Source organism: Camelus bactrianus, chromosome 4, assembly GCF_048773025.1.
Source record: "Camelus bactrianus isolate YW-2024 breed Bactrian camel chromosome 4, ASM4877302v1, whole genome shotgun sequence".
In the NCBI taxonomy this organism is placed as follows: domain Eukaryota; kingdom Metazoa; phylum Chordata; class Mammalia; order Artiodactyla; family Camelidae; genus Camelus; species Camelus bactrianus.
Window position 1 is genome coordinate 85332748 of NC_133542.1, and position 17425 is coordinate 85350172.

The 17425-nt window shown below is 39.9% G+C and overlaps 1 protein-coding gene across 1 annotated transcript in view; it reads right to left on the reverse strand.

Moving 5' to 3' along the window:
* Positions 1-734: 734 nt before the first annotated feature.
* HABP4 (hyaluronan binding protein 4) overlaps positions 735-17425 on the reverse strand; it is a 37272-nt gene continuing 20581 nt past the window's right edge. The window contains exons 6-8 of the mRNA XM_074363043.1: positions 6787-6958; positions 3777-3962; positions 735-2049 (exon numbers count right to left, since the gene is read on the reverse strand). Coding sequence (XP_074219144.1) covers positions 1993-2049; positions 3777-3962; positions 6787-6958 — 415 coding nt within the window. The 3' untranslated portion in view covers positions 735-1992. The remainder of the gene's footprint in view (positions 2050-3776; positions 3963-6786; positions 6959-17425) is intronic.

Consider the following 17425-nt stretch of genomic DNA (forward strand, 5'->3'; position numbering starts at 1 on the left):
TGACTTCCCCTGCGGCACATTGTGGATGTCCCCTGCCCCTTGCTTCTGCTGTCTTCTCTGGGGCCAGACTGGGGACAACCACATGACAAAAGCCTGACACCCATCTGCCCCACCAAATTGGCAAGAGGTAGCCCCGGTGAGCAAATGAAGACCCCAACAGGCTCAGAAACTGTCCCCGGTCCCCCAGAACTGCTTCTGACAAGCCCTGGGACTGCTCTGTGGCACAGGATTCCCGTGCGTCTGGGGAAGGATGCAGAGTTTGCAAATGCATTAAATCCAGCGCTATGGGCTTTTTAAGTGTTACTCACAAAACTAAAGGGAATTTTCTTGAAAGGGATCTCTGCTTTGCCCACCTTCAAAGCCAGGGCAAGGCAAAATGACGGTGTGACAGCTCAGAGCCTGCTGAGTGGCGACACAGCCTCACGTCGAACCAGCTGATCATCACGGCTGAACGCGACACTCACTCTCACAAGATCTCAGATCAGATCAGGGCACTCACGGTCACTGTTTTTTCCAGGGAGCGGGAATAAAATGATTACCTTAGTACTCGGATAATAACAAGGAATCAAAGTAGGCTGGCACCCACAGGGAAGGTCTTTAACTGGCTTAACACAGCTAAGGATTCAGCTCTGATTATTCGACAAAATAAGAAATGATTCTTTCCACTGTGGCCTTTCCCCACGTTCTCTCTTACCTGGATGTCACCAAAAGGATTCAGCCTTCTCTACACAAAGTCAGGAGGGAATACCAACCTTTATTTACACTTGGGTTCAAGTTCAGAGCCATCTCAGACAGTATAGCAAAGCGAAAAAAAAGGAAAAAAAGCACAGATCCCAAGGTTCAAATTCCAACACAAGCATACTGACTGTGGGCCGCCCGGCAGCTGCTACCCACGGTTTCTCCTGTGAAATGGCATGACCTCGCAGGCGGCTGGGCTGGGGGGGTGCGGACTTGCAGGTCTCGGCCCTGCTGGGCAGGGTAGGACCCAGACCTTCTTCACCAAAGGCGAGAAAGAGCAACTCGCACCGGTGCAAGGGCCGAGTGAGAAACACTGCGCGTGGGAGTTCAATAAATACTATTTACAAGCCTTGCCCAGGACAGGGACACAGGGCCTCTGCACACAGGTGCTGAATTCTGACACCAGCTTCGGGGGGAAAAAAAAGATAAGTGGCAGCACACTTTTGCCTGGACCCCTTTTCATTTGATTGGTGGGTTAAATAACATGATTTTTAAAACCATATATTTCATACTCACCCTAAAAACCACCCGAACACTACATATGCACATTTACACGAAGCGTGTGTGCGTGTGTACGTACACACGGGAACCACGAGGTAGTTTAAATCACCGTGAAAAAAAAAAATCAATACTCCTCTAATTCTCTGCCACAGAGTGGCAGCCAGGGACGCTTTAAAATTATTGGTTAAATGAAAACCAGAACTCAAAAGATTCCAGGAGAGTGGAACATTTACAAGTAAACAGTAAATACAATTTGTATTTTAATTTCTCGGTCTCTGAGAACTAGGCTGTGCCTGCTTTAAGTTAATGGTCCAAGTTATATGTTATTTCCTCTAATACTGAAGGACACAGCCTTCTGAGAGCCATACAGCTTATTAAATATTCTCAATGAGTTCTATTTTACACCTTGCTTTAATCTCCATGCTTCTGTGGAGGATTCACTACAATCTCTTATGTACAGATTTTTAAGCATTATTTCTGAACTTCATTTGGAATTCCTTAAATAAAAAAATAATCAACCTTCTCCACCTTCTTGGGAAGGTGCCAGACTAACCCCTGACCGGGACTCCCTAGTGTCTGGAGGAAAACGTCCCTATTTCCACACTCCCTAGGCCCAGAAAGTGCAATGAATTCGAACCACACGGGAAAAAGCAACATCTATTGTTCTTAGAGTCTGACTCTCTTCCCCACAGCAGGGAAAGTCTCTTTATAGGTAAGCCAGCGCTGTTTCTCGTTGCCAGGGAGATAAGGCTCTCAAGCCAGAGCAGGAAAGTCGTCGGGGTCATCCGGGTTCGGAGCAACGTCTTGTGTCTGAAAGAGAAAAGACAAGTTTTGAAAGCAGCTGTCATTTCTCCCCTTCCACGCAGGCACAGCACGCCGTGAGACGTGGCACCCGCTGTCACGCAGGGGAGAGATGAGGCCCCAGTGGGAAGGGAAGAGGGGCAGGGTCACCGGGAGGGAGGCCCTGTCTCTGAGCTGCACTGAGTGCTGCACAGACCGCAGGGAGGGGACCCAGAACGGCGCCTCTCCCTCATGACTCGCCCCCGTCCCCTCTGCGACACTCTCTGCCAGCACATTCCTCCCCTCCTCCCTCCCACAAATCCTTTCAGAGCACCCCCTTCTGCATCCGGCACTTCCTTCAGCCAACACACATGACGGAATGCCCACAACGTGGAGATGAAAGGATGATTAAAGACAGCTCCTGCCCTTGGGGAGCTTACAGGGTAGGGGGACAGACACCGAGAAAGTTACAGGGTGGGAACTCCAGTAACAGACGGCCTGGGCACGGGGGCCCACGTGAGGGTGTCCAGTGCCACGTGGTGGCAAAGTGCACATCACGGTCAAGTAATATTTTCTGGAAGAGAAGGTTCTCCTGGAGATAAGCCTCAGTGAGTGAGCAAAGGGAACAGGATCCTGAGAGCTGTTCCCAGCTGGGGGGCACAGGCAGGGGAGGCACAGGCGGAGGGGAGGCAGGTTCAGGGTCACACTGCACAGGGGTGCGGGTTGGCTACAGCTGCTGGTGGAAAGGAGAGGACGTATAGTTTCTATTTCTGGAAAAGATCCTTTCTCCGACCTGGCCTCAGATGCACCCCGAAACAACACTCTGGTGGTTTTGTTTTTGCTTTTAAATAGAATAAACTGTAGGCACAAGGGGCAGCGTGGTGGCCCAAGCTGGCCACAGGGTCTTGTGTCCGACCACCACCAAACCAGTTGTTGGTGTGTTTGTTCACAGAACATGGATGAAGCAATGCTGTGGTTTACACGGGGCTAGGCACTGGGGAAACCAATGATGAGCCAAAGCAGACGTGGGTTCTGTCGTCCACTGGAGACAGCAGAGACTGACCAACGACCAGAGCAGCGAGAATATAATCGCAAATGGTAGTGCTTCAAAGAAAAGGGAGACTCTGACCTGGTCTGGAAGCCTTCTCTGAGGAAGGGCGGTTGGAAGATCTATTCTAGACAAGCAAACAAAGGGGTGGGAGAAGGGCCAGCAGGTGCAAAGGCCCTGTGGGTAAGGAGCATGCTTGTCTGTTCCAGAAGTAGAGCAGTGTTGGCCGAAGCGTGGGGAAGGATGGTTTGAGGTGAGAAGGTGAAACTGAGGCGGTCACAAGGAGGCCTTGAAGCCGCAGGAAGGGCTCTGTCTAGGCTGAAAGCATCATAAGGGCACCGATGGCCAGACCACAGAAAGCAAGTGTCGGTTGATCTGATTCAGCCCCAAGCCTGGGCATCTTGTCTGATGCAGATGAGTGGGTTTTCTCCAGTTCTAAGCCGGCGTTCATGGCAGACAGCGGACTCCCCTGGAGACCCCGGGGACCAGTGCTACAGAACGGTCTGTATCCCACTGACGTCCATGCTACTGACATCACCCTTCCAGAGACGCCAACATCTGACCCACACTGGACAGAGGAGAAAGGACTTTCTCTCTCCAGATCAGGGAGAATCTGATGCTGCTCCAAAACCAGACTGGGCAGGCCCAGGGCGTCTCTGTCCCCCCCCTTTACAAAAAGCCACCCAGCATTCAGAACATAAACACTTACCACCACTTCTGCTCTGGGTCCATAGTTTTCCGCCCTTCTGACCCTGCCCCGGCCTCCCCGGGTGCCACCTCTGGCTCCACGCCCGGGACGAGGGAGGTTACCGAAGTTAATCTCCAGCTGGGACGTGATGTCATTGGCCGCTTTTCGGAACACGTGGGCATCGTCTTCATAGTCATCCTTCACCATCTGGAACACAGTTACGGCGTCAAACACGGAACACGCGCGGGGCCACCTCGGCTCCCCGGACCCTGGCGGGGTGGGCGGGGAGGGGACGTGCAGGAGGGTCCTGCACACTCTGCGGCCTCACACGTTCTCGCACTCACAGCCTTAATTCAAACATATCTGAACTTACTTCAAGGGACACCAAATTTCTATCAGTGGAGCAGGTTAAGACGTAAGACTGGACGTGACTAGCAGCAACCACGAAGCGCATTTTATATCGAAGTGAGCTTTGCTGACATTAAGCAGTTGTAGTTTCTACCTTTTATCTTATTTCTTCGCAAATACTACTTTGATAAATAAGGAAAATCATCTTCCGAGAACAGAACTGGATGGAGAAATTCCTTTCAACGTGGGTCCTGACTGTGCAAATACCGAGTGTCAAAAACTGGATGATTTACAATAAACAATTCCAATTCAAAATGTATGGAAAGGGTAAAATAACAGAGTACAATTATCTGAGGATTACTAACCACCATGATGCATAAAGAACGTGAACTCAAACTGCTTTTTAAGAGCTGCTTTAGTTAAAATTCTTTGAGAAAGTACATTTTATTGTAAGAGGTCAAATACGTTCCGCCTCTTGTTGAAAGAAAACTATATGAAATAGATCTCCAAATCTGACTTGGCCTCAATTCTTAATAATGGCTAAAATAAAAAAAACCTCTCGCTTTTAAGTAAAATATAAACCTACAGAAAATATGCCAAGGATCCTGGATGAGAATCCCCACAGTGCCGTAAGGTTAAACGCCCCTACGGCTTGTCCAGGAGATGGGATCAAGTCGTCCCGAGCACATCAGCCCCTTCGGCCACGTGCTCAGTGCAGGTTTCACGTTTAACATCTGTGTCTCCTTCAGAGTTTCAGATCAAAGTAAAGGTCTTAGGGAGATGGGCTCCGGGAGTTGAGAAGGTGAAGTCTGAAAGAACAATTCAGGCGCACTGGCACTCTGGGAACAAGATAAACACACACACACACACACACACACACACACACACTAAGAGGTAAAATAATGAACTACTGCCTGGTTGAGAAAACAAGTCAGTGCGCCCCAGCAGGGAGGTGGCGGCCTTCCTGGGAAGAAGGGACACCTCGCAGAGGCAGGGGAGGGGGTCAAGCCAGAGTGTTGTAAGGCCCAGTTCTATCCACAGGCTACTGTTAGATCTGAGCTTTGAGAACAGCAGAGCTCCATGCAGACAAGAGGCATCATTCTAGTGCTTTTTGTCTCGCAGGGCCCCCGGAACAAAGTAAACTAGTGACCCCAGGATTTGGCGTCTGTTGCTTTAAGAACGGCTCCTGGCTAAGATCTTCAGTGCCATAAGATTAATGAGTACCAAAGATGTGCGCTTTACTGAGACCAAGCTCGATGACTCAGCTAACCCAGTTGCTTCAAAGATTCCAGGAGACCTCTCTCTGGAGCCAGGGAGGATGAATCTGGTGTGGATTAAGGAAGAGCAGCTTCTATTTTTACTTAACGTGTCAGCTGCGCGTTTCGCATCCTGACGGCACATTTGTTTGAGGCAAAGCTTTATTTACAATGGCCCTGAACAGAAAAGAGGAATGTGGATAGGAAAAGGACTAACCCAACTAGCTGACAGACGTGTAAAAATACCTCACAGAGCTTTCCAAGAGGATAAGGCTCTGGCCTCATACGTGTACAGAAAGTCATTTCTAGCGGAACAGCTCAAAACTTATTAAAGAGCTTGGACTGACTGAAACAGGAGATAGGAGGGGACCCTGGATCATAAATGACCTTCTAACAAAAGTATTCATTCAAAGACTGTAACTAACCAGCGCTTAAGCGGGAACACAGACCCAACTACATAGTATAAAACTCCTGAGTTCCAAACGGAAAATCAGTGACTGGTGCCCAGCACAGAGGAAGAGTCTGCTCATCACCACCATGGATGCAGAGACTGGTATCAAGACAAAGAGCTGGGGTTAAATGATGCTGACTCTACATTTTAAAACTAGAAGGCTTCAGTGTGCCCTTACATTCAGTAACTTAAATAGGATGTGATTAAATGACTCTCTGACCATCTTTTATCAATATATGCTGGTAGGTATTTTCAAAGCCGAAGCCTCCAATAAAAAGCTGCAACATGAACCATTTAAAGCAGGGCCTCGCAAGAGAGAGGAAGGCGGGAGCGATCCGACAGGACCGCAGGTCGCGGGAGTGCCTGACACACGGCTCCTCTGGCGAGTTTCGGACAAGCTTCACAGAGCACAGAACCCTGACCACTTTAAAATGATCAACTAGTTCCAATTAAATGTTCCTATTAAGAATTAGAACTGTGAAAAAAAAAAAAGAAGAAAAAAAACCCCCAAACTTTGCTGTACAACCTGGAACTAACACAATATTGTAAATGAACTATACTTAAATTTTAAAAAAAGAATTAGAGCCGAAGGCAATCTGATCATGACATGCTGAGTAGTTATCCTCTGAAACGTTTTCGCCTCAGGAAACATTGTACCTCTTTTGAGACAAACTGCAATGCAGTTAAAATGTACAGCCTTTGCACAGTCTTAGGACAGCTCTGGGCTGAGCAGAAAATGCACTGTCACTGTAACTGCTTTGGATTAAGTGTCACTGGATCAACTATTCTTTCCATTTTTTTCTTAATGAACAATAAAATACATTAAAATTAGGCACACATCATCTGTGATTACTCTGGTAGAAACTAGAATGCCAGCTACCAATGTTCCATTTTTAAAAGAGAAGGGGAAAAGCCCATTTCGTTTCCAATAAGCTAACAGTGAAGATTACCTCTAAACACAAAACATTATGCTTACATCATCTCTGTATTTGGACTTGTGTATCACCACCGCTTTGGAAGGGACAGTGGACTCAGGTTTCCGGATGTTAAATTCAGGCTTTGGTCTGGTCTGTTCTTGAAGATTTTTCCACTCATCTAGGGTCATCTCTTGAACTTGAGTTTCTTCTTCTACCTCCAACTCAGGAACTCTGCGTAAAAGAAGTATAATCATAAAGAAGGATTTCTCATGGGTCTGCAATGTACTTTCTCAAAGAAAAAGTTATAACCATTGGTTTAACACATTTTCATGGTACTGCATCTCAAATCTAAATAAGGTAAGAAACTCTTTAAACTATGGTTCCTAAGCTTCCTTATTTGATTTTCATCATTTTATGCGGTCATTGCCAACTGAAGATACTTCCTGTCTGTGTTCAAAGCAGTCTTTGAAAAATGGGAAGATCAATATTCCAATAATATCAACATTACACTTCACCAGCGGGCACACCCTTCCTATATGGCATTACACACAAAACGAGGTAATTGTAGGACAAAATCAGAGAAGTTATTGAGATGAAACACATATAGGAAACTGTGAAGAGAGGTTATAAACAACAGGTCACAAACACATACTTTTATAAATATCCTCTTTAAATTCATGAGTTCTTAAAACAGAAGACAGACATGTAGATCAATGGAATAGAATTCAGGGTCTGGAAATAAGCCCTCCCATTTATGATCAATTTTGTTTTTCAACAAGATCATTCTTTTGCACGTGGATATCTAGTTTTCCCAGCACCATTTGTTGAAGACTGTTCTTGTTCTTTCTCCTTTGAATTAAATTGGACCTCCACCGTCTATGGCCATACCACCTTGAACGCGCCCGATACCGTCTCAATTAGACCTCTACCTCTACCTGAATTGTTCTTTCAAACTTCACCTTCTCAACTTCCGGAGCCCATCTCCCTAAGACCTTTACTTTGATCTGAAACTCTGAAGGAGACACAGATGTTAAACGTGAAACCTGCACTGAGCACGTGGCCGAAGGGGCTGATGTGCTCGGGATGACTTGATCCCATCTCCTGGACAAGCCGTAGGGGCGTTTAACCTTGTGATGTAAGAGCTGAAAGTATAAAACTCTAAGAAGAAAACGTAAGCATACACCTTTAATGACCTTGAATTAGGTAATGGTTTCTTACGTATGACACTAAAAGCACAAGCAACAAAAGAGAAAGTAAGTAAACCGGACATCACAAAAATTGAAAACTTTCACAATAGCAAAAGGACGTGAAAAAGCACCTCAGAGAACGGGAGAAAATAGTGGCAAATCATATGTCTGATAAGGGACTTAGATCTAGAACTCTTATTTATAACTCAGTGAAAAGAGATGACCCAACTAAAAATATGCACTTGTCAAAACAATGAACATACACCTATTTTTTACACATTTCGCAATAAATATATTTTACATCAGTTTAGGAGGTGGTGTAGGTGTTTGCTGTAAACTTCTTTACACTTTGCTGTGTTTGAAATTTTTCATAATAAAATGTTGGAAAAATGCTAATATTAAAATACATCCCAAACACATATAGGCAAAAATCTAGTAAGACATTAAGATTTATAACATCAAAATACTGGAAACAACTCCAAGTCATCAGGAGAGGAATTTGGTGGAAAAATTATGGATATTAAACATGAATATTAAGCAGCTAAAAGAATGAGAAAAAAATATATATATATAGCTACAGAGCACCTCCTACATATACTGATGAAAAAGCAAGGTAGAATGTATGTTACCATTCACCTAAGAAATAAGGAGATACACAAATACATACACATACAGGTTTTTTTTGTTTCAATTGTAATATAAACTAGGGAAAGAGCAGGGATAGAAGCTAATCAGAAAATATCGTGCTTTAATGGATTGCACTTTAGAAACATGTAAACATTCTACATAATTATAAAAGATTGAAAATAAAATTCAATCTCTAAAATGTGGAAGCAAAATTAATCAAATTAGCCTAATTGTTCATCACGTTGGTGATAAAAGCATCAGAAGAAATTAAAGTGCCTTTAAAATACAAATGTGATTATTCATCTCTCTATATATAACTTTTTAATAATCATATTATTGAGGTAGCATTGCTAATGTTATTTGTGACTGTTGCATGTGTAGCAAATGAGCAACAGTATGATGTTACTGACAAGTGGGATTTTCAGCATGGAAGAAAAAGAGAAACAAATGTAAGAAAGTTTAGCTAAAAATTTTGTATTCCTAAATTTCAAATGGAAATAGTGACTGAATTCATAATATATTTTACCTTAAAAATATGCGTGTGTCTCTACTTCTCAGCCCTGTCCACTTAAATGTCTTAGAAATAGTCAAGAATCTAGTAGCCATGAGTACCCCTAGTGCCCAGAGTATGGTCTCTAAGTACAATATTCTAGGAAAGGATTCTGGCTCATTGGAAAAATGGCTCAGTATGAAGTACAGATGATGAGTCTACAATGTGTCTTACCAGAAATCAAGGAAGCTATCAAAGACCACTGAATGTGTGTCAAAAGGATCAAGAATCAACTTGAAGAGGTTCCCTCCAGTTAAAAAATGGTCAGTTTAAGTACCCATAAAAACTCAGTGGATTGAAAAACATCAGATGTGTTTAAATGTGTTTATGATGACACTTAAAAAAAGTCACTGGCACCTTTGAAGGACATGAGGGAACCATTAATTCATTATTCTGGGCAATGAGTAAATTAGAAGTAAAATGTACCTTTTATTTATCCTTCATTTCCTAAACAAAGTTACACCTCAGTGGAATCACCTAGTTCTAGGTAAGTTTTCTCTACAGACCATCCCAGCTACTAAATAAAGAAAGGATGACAAATTAGACTATCACTAATTTGCAGCCCTAATGAATTAATGGATAAAGACAATGATAATCAGTGGCCTTCCATAACCCATGAAACAATCTTGCCAAAAAGTTGAGTCTGAATTTGATCCAACCTCTGTCTCACTATTAATTTTCAGGAAATAGGAAAAACACAGGGAAAGGGGAACCTGTCTGACTACTCTACGGGCAATGCTGGAACTGACTCGTACCAAGTCATAACAGCCAATGTTAAATTTTCAGGAATTCTGCCAGTTGGCTGGTGAAGGCAGTTGTTAAAAAAAAAAAAAAAAAACCTATATAAATATATAATTAACAATGTTAAAACACAGGTAATAAATCTTCACAGCTCATTATTCCTTATAATTCACTACATTTTACCTTCACTTCTGTACTTGAAGTTATTCATCCCTATTGTATGTATATAGTGGAAATACTGCACAACAGTGTACTGCTGCACATTTCTTCACAACTCTGTTCAGTAAGGTCACATTGGTAGTTTTAAATAAGCCATGGTGGGAATATTGACACCACAGAAACCAGCAAGTGCAGCAGACCCAGGCTATTTCATCCCAGAGAACCAGATGTTAAATATTTACCAGAATGCCAATGCCCACAGGGATGCAAGCAATAGAATTCTGACTCTGGGAGACTCTTTGGACAAATGACCTAGCTTTTTCAACAAATAAATTGCAAGGGAAAGAAAAGAGAAAAGATTTAAAGTGACTTAAAGGTAATCAAGATAGTTTGATATGATACTACTCAGCCATAAAAACCGACAACATAACACCATTTGCAGTAACATGGATGCTCCTGGAGAATGTCATTCTAAATGAAGTAAGCCAGAAAGAGAAAAAAAAATACCATATGAGATCGCTCATATGTAGAATCTAAAAACAAACAAACAAACAAAAAAAAACACCCCACAAAACAGACTCATAGACACAGAATACAAACTTGTGGTTGCCAAGGGGGTTGGGGGTGGTAAGGGACAGACTAAGATTTCAAAATGTAGAATAGATAAACAAGATCATACTGTATAGCACAGGGAAATATATACAAGATCTTGTGGTAGCTCACAGCAAAAAAAAAAAAAAAAGTGACAATATATGTATGTTCATGTATAACTGAAAAATTGTGCTCTACATTGGAATTTGACACAAAATTGTAAAATGACTATAATTCAATAAAAAAATGTTAAAAAAAAAAAGTTTGATATGGGTGTAATACAGGTAGACCAATGGAACAAAATATAGAGAAATAGGCCCACACATACCCACACATACATGGGCAACTGATTTTCAATATGGTATTCAGTATGCTGAAGTAACTAGATATGCATATGCAAAAAAAGGAGAGAACTTCTATCCATACCTCACACTGTCTACAAAAATCAAACCAAAATGGATCAAATAAATATATGTTCATTTTTAAAAATGGATTATATACAGAAGAATGAATAAGTAATTTAGAAGACAGGATAACAGAAATCATACAATCAGAACAGCAGACAGAAAAGCAAGTAAAAATCAATGAAAACAATATAAGGGAGTTATGGGATAATATAAAGCATGCCAATCTATGCATAATAAGGGGTCCCAGAGGGAAAAGAAAGAGAAAAGGGGATTGAAAATGTATTTGAAGAAATCATGACTGAAAACTTCCCAAACCTAAAGAAGGAAACAGAAATCCAAGCACAGGAAGCACAGAGGGTCCCAAACAGACCTACACCAAAACACATAATTAAGATGGCTAAAGTAAAAGATAAAGAAATGATTCTAAAGGCAGCAAGAGAAAAACAAAGAGTTAGTTACATGGGAAACCCCATAAGCTGATTTCTCAACACAAACATTTCTGGCCAGAAGGGAGTGGCAAGATATATTCAAAGTCCTGAATAAGAAAAAGCTGCCACCTAGGATATTCTATCCAGCAACTATCCTTTAGAATAGAAGAAGAGATAAAGAATTTCATAGACAAGCAAAAACTAACAGAATTCAGCAATACTAAACCTATTACAAAAGAAGTATTGAAAGGCCTACTCTAGAAAGAAACTGGAAGCTATAGAAATGAGAAAACCACAATTGGAAATGTGATAACCACAATGAGTTGTAAGAGAATAAACATGAAGATGTAAAAGAGGACATCAAAATCACAAAAGGTAGGAGAGGGGAGCAAGAAAATGTAAATTTTTTTTTCTTTCTTCTTAGGATGTGTTTGAGCCTATATGACTACCAGTCTAAAGCAAATAGATATGATAATGGGTTAACATACTTGGAAAAGAGGGCAACCACAAATCAAAAGCACACAACAGAGTCACAAAAACCAAAAAGAAACCAAGCTAAAACAAAAGAAAATTATCAAACCACAAAAACAAGAACAAAAAGAAAAGAACAAAGAAGAAATACCAAATCAACTGGAAAACAAAGTTCAAAATGGCAATAAATACACATCTATCAATAATTACTGTAAATGTCAACAGACTATAAATACTCCAATCAAAAGACATAGAATGGCACATTGGATAATAAAAGAAGAACCTACAATATGCTGCCTACAAGAGACGAGGACACACATAGATTGAAAGTGACAGGTTGGAAAAAGATACTTCATGCAAATGGAAATGACAAGAAAGTGGAAGTAGCAATACTCATATCAGACAAAATAGACTTTAAAACAAAGACCATAAAGAAAGGTAAAGAACACTGTATAAAGGAGTGTTCTTTATCTCCTGTGATCAAAGGAGCAATACAAGAAGAGGATATTATACTCGTTAACATACATGCATCCAATATTGGAGCACCTAAATACATAAAACAAATACTGACAGACATAAAGGGAGAAACTGATGGGAACACAATAATAGTAGGAGACTTTAACACCCCACTAACATCATTGGACAGAGCTTCCAGACAGTAAATCAATAAGGCAACGGAGATACTAGATGACACAAAAGAACAGTTGGACTTGGTTGATATTTTTAGGACTTTACATCCCCTCCAAAACAGAATATACATTCTTCTCTAGTGAGCATGGAACATTCTCTAGGATAGATCATATACTTGGACACAAAAGAAGCCTTAAAAAATTTAAGAGGATAAAAATTATTCCAAGCATCTTTTCTGACCATAATGGCATGAGACTAGAAAACAACCACAGAAAAACAAATGAGAAGAAAAATGACTGCCTGGAGACCAAATAACATGCTACTAAAAAAACCAATGGGTCAACAATGAAATCAAAGAAGAAATTAAAAAATACCTTGAGACATATGACAATGACAACACAACCATACAAAATCTATGGTATGAAGCAAAAGTAGTCCTAAGAGGGAAGTTCATAGTAATACAGGTCCTCTCCGAAAAACAAGAACCATCTCAAATAAACAACCTAACCAACCACCTGAAAGAATTAGAAAAAGAAGAACAAACAAAACATAAAGTCAGCAGAAGGAAAGAAATAATAAAGATCAGGGAGGAAATAAATAAAATAAAGATTAAAAAATAATAGAAAAAAAATCAATTAAACTAAGAGCTGGTTTTTTGAAAAAGTAAACAAAATCGATAAACCTCTGGCCAGGCTCACCAAGAAGAAAAGAGAGAGAACACAAGTAAACAAAACAAGAAAGGCAAATGGAGCAATTATAACCAACACCACAGAAATACAAAAAACCATAAGAGATTACTATGAACAGTATATGGCAACAAATTGGACAACCTAGAAGAAATGGAGAAGTTTCTAGAAACATACAGTCCACCAAAACTGAATCAAGAAGTAGATCACTTGAAAAGACTAATTACTAGAAGTGAAATAGAATTAGCAATTGAAAAAAAAAAAAACCTCCCTGCAAACAAAAGTCCAGGACAAGATGGCTTCACTGGGGAATTCCACCAAACATACAAAGAAGAACTCATACCAGTCCTTCTCAAACTCTTCCAAAAGACTGAAGAGGAGGGGAATACTCACTCTATGATGCCACCATCACCTTGATACAAAAACCAGACAAAGACTCTATTAAAAAAGAACATTACAGGCCACTATCATTGATGAATATACATGCAAATATCCTCAACAAAGTATTAGCAAACAGAATCCAACAACATATAAAAAAGATCATACACTATGATCAAGTTGGATTCATCCCAGGGACACAAGGATAGTTCAACATACGCAAATCAGTCAATGTGATACAGCACATCAACAAAAGAAAGGACAAAAATCACGTGGTCATCTCAATAGGGATCCAAATTGGAAGAGAAGAGGTAAAACTGTCACTATATGCAGATGACATGATACTATACATAGAAAACCCTAAAAGCTCCACAAAAAAACTACTAGAGCTAATAAAAGAATTCAGCAAGATAGCAGGATACAAAATTAACATGCATACAGAAATCACTTGCATTTCTTTACACTAATAATGAAATACCAGAAAAAGAAAGTAAAGAAACAATCCCTTTTAAAATCGCATCCAAAAAAAAAAATTCTTAGGTATAAATCTGACCAAGAAGTGCAAGACTTACTATGTGGAGAACACAAAACACTGACTAAGGAAATTAAAGATGACTTAAAGAAATGGAAAGATATCCCATGTTCTTGGATTGGAAGAATTAATATTGTTAAAATGGCCATACTGCCCAAAGCAATCTACAGATTTAATGTGATTCCTATCAAATTACCTAGGACATTTTTCACAGAACTAGAACAAATAATCCTAGAATCTACATGGAGAAGACCCAGTATTGCCAAAGCATCACTGAAGAAAAAGCACAAAGCTGGAGGAATAACCCTCCCAGACTTCAGACAACACTCCAGAGCTACAGTAATCAAAACAGCATGTATTGGTACAAAAAGACATATGAATCAATGGAACAGAATAGAGAGCCCAGAAATAAACCCACAGACTTGTGGTCAGTTAATCTTTAGCAAAGGACACAAGAATATATAATGGAGAAAAGACAGTGTCTTCAGCAAGTAGTGTTGGGGAAACTGGACAGTCACACGCAAATCAATGAAGCTAGAACACTCCCTTACACCATACAGAAAAATAAACTCAAAATGGATCAAAGACTTAACTCTAAGACAAGACACTATAAACCTCCTAGACGAAAACATAGGCAAAACGTTATCTGACATAAATCTGACATAGCAATGTTCTCCTAGGGCAGTCTAACCAGGCAACAGAAATAAAAACAAAAAATAAACAAATGGGACCTAATTAAACTTAGAAGCTTTTGCACAGCAAAGGAAACCATAAGCAAAACAAAAAGACAACCTATGGAATGGGGGAAAATATGTGCAAATGATGAGACTGACAAGGGCTTAATTTCCAGAATACATAAACAGCTCACACAACTTAATAACAAAAAACAAATCACCCAATCTAAAAATGGGCAGAAGACCTAAACAAGCAACTCTCCAATGAAGACATACAAATGGCCAATAGGCGTATGAAAATATGCTCAAAATTGTTAATTATCAGAGAAATGCAAATCAAAACCACAGTGAGGTTATCACCTCACACCAGTCAAAGTGTCCATCATTCAAACGTCCAGGAACGACAAATGCTGGAGAGGGTGTTGGTGGGAATCCAGTTTGGTGCAGCCATTATGGAAAACAGCATGGAGATTCCTCAAAAAACTAAAAACAGACTTACCATATAGTCCAGTAACCCCACCCCTGGGCATATGTCTGGAGGAACTCTAATTTGAAAAGATACATATACCCCAACGTTTATAGCAGCACTACATACAGTAGCCAAGACATGGAAACAAACTAAATGTACATCAACAGAGAACTGGATAAAGAAGGTGTGTATATTTATATAATAGAACACTACTCAGCCATAAGAAGAATAAAATAATGCCATCTGCAGAAACAGGGATGGACCTGGAGATCGTCATTCTAAGTGAAGTAAACCAGAAAAAGAAAAACACCATATGCCATCACTCATATGTGCAATCCAAAGGAAAAAAAAACAAAAAAGAAGACACTAATGACCTCATCTACAAAACAGAAACAGATTCATAGACATAGTAAATAAACCTATGGTTACCAGGGGAAAGGGGGGTGGGAAGGAAAAAACTGGGAGTTTGAGATTCTCAAATATTTACTACTATATGTAAAATAGACATAAAAAACAAATTTCCTCTGTATAGCACAGGGAAGTGTATTCAATAACTTGTAGTTAACCTATAATGAAAAGCAATATGTAAATGAATATATATGTGTATGTATGGTTGAAACATTATGCTGTGCACCAGAAACTGACACTGTAACTGACTACACTTCAATTAAAAAAAATGGATTACAGACCTAAATATAAAACCACAAATTATAAAACTCATAGGAGAAAATCTTCGTGGCATTAGATTAGGCAAAGATTTCTTAGATTTGATACCAAAAGCATGATCAATAAAAGAAAAAATGGATAAATTGCACTTCCTCAAAATTGAAAGCTCTCCTCTTTAAAAGACACTGTCAGGAGAATGAGAAGACAGGCCACAGACGGGGAGAAAATATTTGCAAATCATGTATCCGACAGAGGACTTAAATCAAGAATATATGAAGAACTATCAAAACTTGGTAATAAGAAAACAACCCGATTATAAAATGGGCCAGTGATTTTAACAGACTATTAAAGATACACAGATAGCAAACAACCCCTGGAAAGATGCTCAACGTCATTAGCCATTAGGGAAATGCAAATTAAAACCACGATGAGATACACATCCAGCATAATGGCTGAAAATTATCAAAACTGTAACACGCACTTTGACAATGAGTTTGGCAGTTTCTTAAAAAGTTCAATATACACCTGCCATATAGTCCAACCATTTCACTCCTAGGTATTTACTCAGGAGAAATGAAAATGTTCATCCACAGACACACACACACGCACACACACAAATGTTCACAGCAGCTTTATTTGTAATAGCAAAAACTGGAAACAACCCAAATGGTCACTGTCGGTGGATGGATAAACTGTAGTCTGCCTGTAAAGCACAGTATTGCTCAACAATAAATAGTGATGAACTACTGATACATTCAACAACCTGAATGAATCTCAAAATATGTATGCTCGGTGAAAGAATATAGACAAAAAAAAAAAAAAACACCTACAAGAATACATGCTGTATGATTCCACTTATATAAAATTATAGCAACTGCAAGCTCATCTTGAACAACAAAAAGTAGGTAACTGGTTGCCAGGGGGAAAGGGGCAGGAGAGAGGGATTACAAAGGTACACAAGGAAACGTTTTGCTCATTACTTTGATTGTGGTAATGGTTTCATGAGAGTATATGGATTTCAAAGTTTGTAAAACTGCACATACTAAATATGTGCCACTTACTGGATTTGGATGGTATCTCAATAAAGCTGTTTTAAAAAGAGATGTTAAGATACCGACCAATTAAAATGGATGTTTCAATATTGGTTCACACAAATAAGTGGTTTTAAAAGAAGATTTTGAGACAATCAGGGAAACTGAAAAACTGCCTAGATATTTAATGATATTAAGGAATTGTTAAAAAGTTTTAGATGGGTATTTCAGTTAGGCTTTTTTTAAAAAGGTAGTCTTTTACATATTAACATTCTGAAACATTTATGGATGATTATATAATATATCCTGGGGTAAAGGAAGCGGGTAGAGAAACATATGTAACAAGAATGGCCATGATTTGATAATGGTTTTGCTGAATAACTTACCTGGAGGTTCCATACAGTATTCTTATGTTATATTTTTTTTCTATAATATCATCTTTTAAAACAGAGCTAAAAATAAAGAAATATT